Here is a 9,879-nt window from a genome sequence, read left to right as displayed (position 1 = left end):
ATTTTGCTCCGATGCTCTTTCACCGAAATCGGTATAATGTTAGCCTCAATTTTTTGGTAACCTCAATACATTTTTACTACCTTGTACATCATGATTTGTAGTTTAGCGGTGATTTTTTTCCAAAGGAAAGGGTTTTCAGGACTATTACTGAATCTTCGTTCAGCGAAATCTTTTTTCAAATGTAACTGCATTTATTGTAAAGTAAAGAATCTCTGCACGCATGTCCGTCGTTTTTCTCCACAACCGATCATCCGACCGACTTCACACATGCCGGGCATATTACCTGCGGAGGACCCGAGAAAGTCGCCTCGCGCTTGACAACGTCATTGGAATAACTACTTCATAATTAATGAAATTATCAGAATACCTCGGCCTTTGTTGTTCACTTCTAAATGAAACTGCCGAAATGGGCATCTCCAAATATCTATTCTTATAGGCGAATTTCCATCACATCAGGCAACCACAGGCGTCATTTCACAATGACATACATCCATAATTCAATTGCTTAAAATGTAACTATATACATATGTACTTCACAACTTACTACACTTTGCAGGACATGTGGTATGAAGCCGTTGTCATTGGGTTCAGCATGCAGGCCAATGGTTCAAATCCTGGAGCCGCCTTCTTTTGTTCTGCTTTGTCTTGGAAAGTTATCTGGTTGATAATTTGAAGATGTTTTTTCATACAAAATTGTCTTTCCACATTATTCCTACCGTATTATCAATATCAAATAATATATCACACAAATGGCGACTCTCTACAGAGGCAAATAAATGACCACACATGTAAATTATACAGATTTTATTTACAAAGTAAACAAAAAATAAATCTGTTATAAATCAGTCGTTTCCTTATCGATCACAGTACTTTCCCTTAAAACATTTGAATGAAAACCTTGACCTTGACACTGTTCGCATGTAACGTCATTCTGTTTCCGGCCAATGAATTTATATTTTACAGCACGCAGAATGGGTGCAGTTGCACCCATGTTTCCCTGTGGCCCAATTAAAGAAAGGGCAACCAGAAAAATAGTCATCGAAAACACAATGGAAAAACCTATTGTTGCAAATATAAATATTCCAAACTGCATAAAGAAAATTATTTCGGCAAACATCATAAATAGTCCAGATCCCAATGTTGTCAGAGCACCGGATATGACGGAAAGGCCTATCTCTCCCAACGCATGTCGAACCCTTCGCTTCCTGTCTGTGAAAGGTGCGTATGTGTATGCAACCCCTAAGTGAACAGCATAGTCCACCGACAACCCTACTACCAGACTCATGTTTAAGGCTTCTAAAACCTACAAACAAGGAACAAAATTGATCTCAGTTCAGTGTATACTTTTTTGTTGTTAAGTCGAGAAAATATTTCATGTAGTTTCGTCTGTAGTTTTGCAATAGTATGTACTGTTTTAAAAATACAAAAAGAACTAAAGCATGGAGTGGTAAGTGTAAAGAAGACACGACAGGGTGAAAGTCGGTGTAAGTTCACTCGTCACCGGAAAAATCTGGCTCTTGTCAATTTACCACAGTTAGGGTTTTATTCTAACTGTTCATGTAAATACTTGAAAGTAACATCTTACACTTGAATCCTTGAATCATATAAAACACCTTATAAGTTACGTATGGTTAACTGTCTGCGAATTTCAACCTCTGTAAGTGTCTATATAGTTCGATTTTACTCTAAAAAGTTATAGCTGACACACTGTCAGAAATCATTTGTATGTTTTGTATGTTTATTTTCCTTTGTAAACGTACTATCACCTAGGTGAACTCAGTTATTTGTGTCAACACCTTGTACATCCTCGGTGAAAATATCCAATTTTCGAGGTGTGGGTTTCCAATACTTCCCAACTACGAAAACTCATGCATGTTGAAACATACCCCCAGTTTCCAGCCCACCAGCGGTATCAGACCCACCACGCAAACTGTTACGGATGCTATAGTAAGTGTTGCCATGGTTCCAACGATGACGTTACCAGAACTGAGCACGAGGATCACCCAGGCAACGGCAACACCAGCGACCACGCTGACGATGCCTTGCTGTACCAGAGCCTTCTGTATGTGGAACCACTGCCACGCAAAATTAGTGGCGTGAAAAGGTTGCTGTACTGATGGAGGCATGCTCTTTGTCTGATGAAGGAAACATAAGAAGCAAATTCTGAGGATTTGTATCCCACGCTATAAAATACAAAACCTTTGCATTCAACAAAGTAAATTGTTTTTTTTTTTAATGATATGAGGTTGCACGAAATAAACCTGCATTCAAAATTCTATCAAAACCGGTTAATATTTGGGATGACCATAAATGAATGTAGAAAACTGTGATAAACCAAGCTTATCACTGTGATAAAATTACGGTCATTTGCAAGGTCACACACCAACGGGGATAATTACGGTCTTCTGAGCGGTCATAGACAAACGGGAATAATTACGGTCACCTGCGCGGTCACACAAAGAACAGGCACGACTCTTGTACGTCAGATACTGTTTTGTTTTTACCAAAAGCGAATGTTTATGCAACAATCAAACAAATGAATACAAAAAGAGAACAATACAGCATCCAAGCAACATACGGCTTCGTTGGGAGTTGTCAATTTACAAGGCAATAATAAATACCGCCGATGATGTCAAAACTGCTATGTTCCTGGTTTCATGCCGTAATAAAACCCTTCCATGTTTTCTTTTATGCCAAGGCGATTTACTAGGTGAGAATATAAACATATATGCTGAGTCATCGGAACTTTGATGTATACATTAATCATGATTAACAAGGTCAAACTTGCAGTTATCTCTGTTGTCGTATAATGTGTACTTAATGTACTCTCAATGTACAAATTAACGGAGATAACGTTTTACATCTAGGGATTCCAGTGAAATATTTATGTCTGGTAATCGAGAAATGTTTCCTTCGGTGCTTCGCGGAGATTTTCATCACAACTTATCACACGGGGAATCTATACTGCTAAATAGCCATCTAAGTGACATTGTAAATGTTAAACAGCGGTTTTGAGAAGTTGATGTCTTATCGTAAGCTTCAAAAGCGGAAAGCTACATGTATATCTTTGTCATTGGCTATATTTGATGATCTACATGTATACAACACCCTTATAGTTGTTAATGAAGCAATTACCAATCTAACTGTAGAAACAATTAGTTAGCATTGCACTAAGTTCACAAAGGAAGAGTGGTACATGTGAAATTCTCACACCTAAATGTGACATTTGACCAAATGCTTTTCGCGCGGAATATAACTCTGTAATACTAAAGAAGTATTTCAAGACAAAACCTTTTTTTTTTACTTGTTTGATGTCTGATCCATTCTCTTCCTTTCATACCTCATTTACCACTCTATTGATCCTAGTCTCAAAAACATATCCTTTTGCCGCACTAGATTGTACCAAATGACAGTTTGTGGGTGTATAGTGTGTGTACGGTGTATCTATCGTATAGGGAGATATTCAATGAGGTCAGGTTAGAGGCCCTGTCAGTACATAGATAATACGAAGTAGATAACTAAAGTACTGGTCGGCTTAGTGATAATATACTGGTGATAGTATGCCCCCCTCCCTCGCCCCCTCACCACAAAAACCAACTCTTCCCCCTGTATCTTTCCTGGTATTTACGACACTCGTTTGAGTGAGACAGCGTTGAATCCACCTTGCCGCAATGAGTCACCGTCGTCATATGAATGGTACAATACTGTTCCACGCAAAACTCAACACAATGTAGCCTAGTTTAAAGAATGTAGAAAAGGTTACTATTACCTCGTTTGTCAAGAAACCTTCCCAGTTGTTGTAGTATCCTAATCCATCCTCAAAGAAAGTCCCAGAGATACCGAAAGTCAAATTTGTCGCAACCATTGCATAACGTAGTCGAGTTCCAAATTTGACCCCTGCAAACAAAATCCACGTGCACGCGATCAAACCTGTACATGCACAACAAGCTGCCGAAAAAAATTACAAATTTCGAAAAAGAGTGATTCAGTTAAGATAAAGCAAATCATTTTTATTTTATAAGGCAATATTATTTTAATAAATGTATAATGCTGTGAAGATTCTTTGTTCCATACATGTAGAATTATTTTTCTAAGTTGCATCAGGAAGTAGCAGGATTCAGAAACATAATTGATTATATTCATTTTTTAATATCTATTTGATTAAAACACACCTTTGCGTCCAATTATATCTGCTGAGTCACGTGAATCGAGGGATTCTCCTATGTAGGTCTGATAAATTTCATCTTCTGTCGTTAGTCGACCACTGTATTTGTTTGATATCCAATAGGAATACGCAGTCTGCAAATACAGTCCATGTTTCATCTCTTTTTGTTCTGGACACTCCAACATGTACAGAGTTCAATACAGAGGCACAGCTTTTTGTTTTCGAAATGGCTTTTTTAAAAATTATATTTCATTTGTTCCGTTGATGTTTCACGCAATACTTTACGGCTTCCAGTTTTATGGATTGCGAAATCTGGGCCTGTGGAAACCATCTAATTCAGTCAAATATGTATATATATACAGAACGATTCAAATACTATAACTTGTGGTCATTGGATTATAAAATATAACCCTGTAGATTAATCAGCATTTCACATTTATGTATACTTCACATGTGGGAAAGTTCGTGAATAACTTGTCAAAGGTCAATGGGTTACCCCGGACCTCCGGTTTCCCGGCCAGCCATAACACTGAACGCCATCGTATCAATGAAACACGGAGCCTTCCACCAATTCGGTCGCTCTGAGTTCCAGTCCAGCACATGCTGGCTTTCTCTCCAGCTGTATACATGGGAAGGTCTGTCAGCGGATGGTCTTAGGTTTATCCTGGGCTCTCCCACTTTCCTCCCACTATAACGCTGACCGCCGTTGTATAAATATTAGTGAATACGGCGTAAAAAAACCAATAAAAAAAATGAAAATAAATAAATATAAGTGAAACATCCTTGAGTATGAGAACAGCAATCAAATGACATAATAAATGAACAGTTAATATATAGGCCTACCATTTAATGTCATAAAACAGTACGTTTACGTACCTCAAAAAAGCGATAAAAGTTGTCAGACACGTCACTCATATTGTACAGATTACTGTTTGCCTGCATAAACTTTCTCATTTTCATCTCTGTAGTCGGAAGGCTTAGATCGGCCGAGGTGTTGGACGTCTCTCTCTGAATGCAGAAAAATACACATTGTTATTTTGTACGTCATAAATGTTCACCTTTCATGGAAGTAAAATTAAGAGCCAACAGCTAGTGTGTATGCTGGGTTACATAGAAGAATCTTTTCAGAAAATAGAAATTTAAGCATAAAATCAGTACACCTTTAGTTCCACACTGCGACCATTTTCTTTTCACGCACAAATCTGCAAGAGCTTAAGTAATTCTTTTGATTGACCTTTGTTTTTCGTTCCTTTCCTTAATACAGTGTAATCTTGCTCACCCTGAGAAATTTGTCAATCCTCTCAATGAAACAACGCACCTCAGGAACATCAGACACAATATCTCGCCGTATGCCCAACTTCGATGTAAGTTCCTTTGGGGCTTGACGCAGTGTCCGGCAAAATTCCTTCCAAAAAGATATTAACAGAACGTTAACGGACAGATGTACCTTATATCGACGAAGATCCACAAGAAAATGGAGATAGAGACAATGAATGGGTGCTTGGGTTTTAACGTCGTGCTTAACAATTTTTTAGTCATATGACGACTTATGAGTCTTTAGAGTGCATGTAATGTGCCTCCTTTTTGCAGGATGCATTTCCATCACTCTTTTATTTAGTGCTGCTTCACTGAGACGTCTTACTGAAGGCAAGTATGTCGCCCCGCCCGAGTAATATAGGCCTCTCCGAGTAATATGATTTCATACTGTTTATGTCTACAAATAAAAGAATTTGAGTTTGTTTCCTTGTTTGATTTGCTTTTGTGATTTATGTAAAGGGGAGCTATCGGAATTTCCTTCAGTGATAAAAGTGTTATTTCGCACAACCTATAGATATCGCTTCTGTTTTTACATTTTTGATAGTTTACACCCAAACGACATGACGTAGAAAAAGAAACATTTGTTTCAAGACGTTCCAGCCTGAGCTCAGCGGTATGGCGTCATAATACTTGTACAGTGCCATTTTACTTTTATTCTCACTCAACAGTGAGACACGACGTCATAGGTACGAATCTTTGAAATATGTAGGTCAACTTCAAGGGAATAAGCTTGCCGTTGATGGGTCTAAAATGTATGACATCTGCAGAGGGAGGGAAAGAGAACGGCAGCATAAAGCTGCATGAAGTATGCCGCTTTTGTTTCATTTTCTTCATTTTTACACAACAAACACCCCTACGGTGGTGTTAAACCCTTAATCACACTGTCGACACTGCTCTGGTGTTAGACTGCATGCTTAAAGTCTTTTATTACATTGTTGTGATTGTTTACAAGAATGAATATAATATTAGATTTCAAGGTTTTTAACATTTATAATGCGGATCACAACACCCAAAAGTGTTAATTTGGTAATATAGATTACAACATTTATAAGCATGTTATAAAGCGTCAAAACACTTTGGAAAGTATTAACCAAACTGATCCTCCCTCCATCATTGTAAAAATGTTTGATTTAACTTTAGTAATGTTATATGTAACATTTGAGTTTCAAGAAAGTCATGACTTACTAGAATGGCAGCTTGTGCTGGTGGCGGGTTCATATCAAAACTATTGTCCCAGACAGTACTTCCGGTGCAGGATTCATTAAACCTGCGCGGATGACACATGCTTTGATCCTGAGGCTTAATCCCCCAAACAATGTACAGCTTGATCACTTTGTCTTCCCCACTGGGTCTGAAGGCGTTGAGGTTCTTGTCTTGAAACTGCTCAATGTTGTGAGACTTTTTCATGACCCGAGGCTGCTGATCGTCTGGGACAAGTGTTGTAGTGAAGAATATCAATGTCGACACCAGGCCGGTGAAGATACAAATAATTCCGACACGAACCACTCTACTTGAGAGAAACCTGAAGTAACTATTGGACAAGAAACGGATAATGGTGTCTTGGAGTCTGGAATTGCAAGACTTGACATCCCGTTTCGGGTTATCGCGGCTGCTCTTACAACAGCAGCCTGTGTGTTCCCATTTTAGGTGCCAGACTACAACAACACTGGGGTAAAACAGAATAATGGACATATAATTCACAATAACGGTGACGCCAGCAAATGTGCCAAACGAGGACATGGCCAGTATTGGCGAGCCGGAGTTGATAAAGAAAGCGGCAGCTGTTGTAACAGACGTGACAAACATGGTACCCGCTGCACGTCCATAGCACCGTGACAGTCTTTGCGCAAGGTCACCTTGATTGTCCTGGGTTAACTTCCAGGCGTCACAGAATATAAACACATCATCCGCGCCGACACCCAGCAGAATAAAAATGGACAGAACATGCAAAATACCGATATATTTAAAGTCAAGTATCACATTGTAGATGAAGTTACCGCTGACGAAGCTGAAGAGGATATTGAGCATTCCCCAGACTGACAACCATAGAGAGCCAGTCTGAAACCACATGAATAGGAAGATGAAAGCGAAGCTACAGATGATGAATAACATGTCATACTTCACCTGGGAATTGATCAGATGCCAGTATATTATTTGGTTCATGTACATAAATTTCATACCGGACAGCCCTGTTTTGGACAATTCCGCCCATTTTTTAGCGTAGGTTTGTATGATGTGGTCCCCTACTTTATTGTACTGAACCCTGGACTCGTCTCGAAGTGTGTGGAAGCCTTTCAATGGATAGCCGAAGAAGAACAAGGACCGTGTAATGGAAGATATCGTGCTGCTGGCTGAGCCATTCACAATACTGTCTTTTCCCAGAAAAAACTGAAATTGCCTTCTGGTGAGAGGGTGGCGATCCGCCATATACAACACCTCGGGGATGTGCTCAAAGTTTGTGTCGTTAAAGATTGGGGAATAAGTCCCGTCAAAAAGTCGGATGATAGAAAAGGGTTTTTCACACTTGTCATGTTTGTTAAGGTGACAGAACTCAGACCTGTACACCGGGTCATTGTACAAATCATCTTCAAACTCCCGGATAGCACGCAAACAATCTGCCGTAAACACGTTCCCGTTCGTCTTTTCGTACATGAACTGAATGGATAAGCGGTCATACTTTGCCGACCGTTCCGTGACATTTGCCCCACCATCCACTCTGTCGTAAAGAATAGAGTCCTTGTCGCGGTGTTTCCAAGCCTCCTGTTTGAGATAGACACTGCTGCTTTGTAAGTTGATCGGAATTGAATCAAAATTGATAGGCAAAATATCGTAGCCGGAGAAATACAGGATAATACTTATAACAATCATGGAAATGTGCATCCCAAGGGTAACACCTGGAAATATGAACGAACAAACATTGTATTGTACTTTGTGTAAGGTTTACGTAATACACAATATGTACTACAAAACAAAAATATACTATGTTGATTTGATTTGACTGGTGTTTTAAGCCTTATTCAAGAATATTTCACCTATACGACGGCGACCAGTATTATGGTGGGAGGAAACCGGGCAGAGCCAGTGGAAACCCACGACCATCCGCAGGTCGCTGACAGACATTCCCACGTACGACCGGAGAGGGAACTAGGATGAGCTGGACTTGAACTCCAAGCGACAGGTGAGAAGCTCCTGGGTAATTCACCAATGGGGTCGCTGTGAGTTCAAGTCCAGCTCATGCTGGCTTCCTCCGCTTCCTCTCCGGCCATACGTGGGAAGGACTGTCAGCAACCTGCGGATGGTCGTGGGTTTCCCCCGGGCTCTGCCCGGTTTCCACCCTCCATAATGCTGGCCGTCCAAATATTCTTGAGTACGGCGTAAAACACCAATCAAATAAATAAATAAAATCCTGGGTAATTGCTCCGCACTGGCGTGCTAACCCCTTCGGACCCATAGGCCCCGGTATATACTATATGATATGTCTGGGTAGTGTATTTGTGGTTATTGTGTAAAAGATTGAAATCACGCGGTATACAAGTAAGTTGTATATCTTTAAAGAGTCACTTACCAAAAGTTATGTAGGGTTTCTTTGCGATAAGCTTTGCCACAAGAAATGGTTCTTTCTGGGTTTCACAGTTTCGCTGCGTCTCTCCATGAGCAGCTTGGCCGGTTCTGTCATTAAGACTAGTGCTCTGTGCAGCACTGTTCTCCTCTCGGTTACTTTCATTCTGTACAGGTGACACAGAGTTAAGACTCACACCATTCCGGAACTCCTGGTGCTGAGTTATTACTTCGGGTACCTTGGTGGACAAAATGGACCGTCGATTGTTCATCGTCTGCTTTCTTCCGGGCTGTTCCTAAAGACAATCACCAGTGTCTTGCTTGAGAAAAGTCGCCATTAAAGATGGCCTATTTTCTGACAGGGTCGACTCAAGAATATAATCCTGCCTTGTGTTTACACCTTGTGACTTGACGACATATCCACCCTTGATATGTGGTCTTTAAGACATACAGTCCGAGATAAAGCCCTTCATAAGCACGCTGCCTGGTTCTTGGTCCTACACAACATAAAAACGGTGTCATCGATCGTGAATGATCACGTGATTAAACTATTTATAGGTTTGAGATAACATATGATATAAACTTTGTTGCGGTCTGCCCCTTTAGCCCAAATAACAATATACATCAGTGTGCCGGTATGGTCAGTGTCAACCCGTACAATTCTCACTTATCAATTGAGAAATAAATATCTCAGTTAGAACAGACTGAAATGAGTAAATACTTTAATAAAACAACGTAACAAGCGAATAATTGAATGACCTTTTCCTTAGCTACGTGCTCTTTATATCTCTACAACATACGTCGTCATGGTAGTTAAGGGCATGCTTAGTCTACTTCGT

General features: G+C 40.0%; 1 protein-coding gene across 1 annotated transcript; it reads right to left on the bottom strand.

Annotated features, from left to right (window-relative positions):
* Positions 1 to 835: 835 nt before the first annotated feature.
* Positions 836 to 9,438, bottom strand: LOC135464864 (protein dispatched homolog 3-like). The gene is made up of 8 exons (XM_064742436.1): positions 9,048 to 9,438; positions 6,668 to 8,376; positions 5,445 to 5,570; positions 5,042 to 5,173; positions 4,173 to 4,299; positions 3,770 to 3,897; positions 1,887 to 2,135; positions 836 to 1,303 (listed from the first exon to the last, which is right to left on the bottom strand). Exons 1-8 carry the CDS (start codon positions 9,310 to 9,312, stop codon positions 836 to 838), a joined length of 3,204 nt encoding a protein of 1,067 aa, XP_064598506.1. The 5' UTR covers positions 9,313 to 9,438.
* Positions 9,439 to 9,879: the final 441 nt, after the last annotated feature.

This window comes from Liolophura sinensis, chromosome 1 (assembly GCF_032854445.1).
Source record: "Liolophura sinensis isolate JHLJ2023 chromosome 1, CUHK_Ljap_v2, whole genome shotgun sequence".
Classification (NCBI taxonomy): domain Eukaryota; kingdom Metazoa; phylum Mollusca; class Polyplacophora; order Chitonida; family Chitonidae; genus Liolophura; species Liolophura sinensis.
This window is presented reverse-complemented; position numbering and strand designations above follow the sequence as displayed.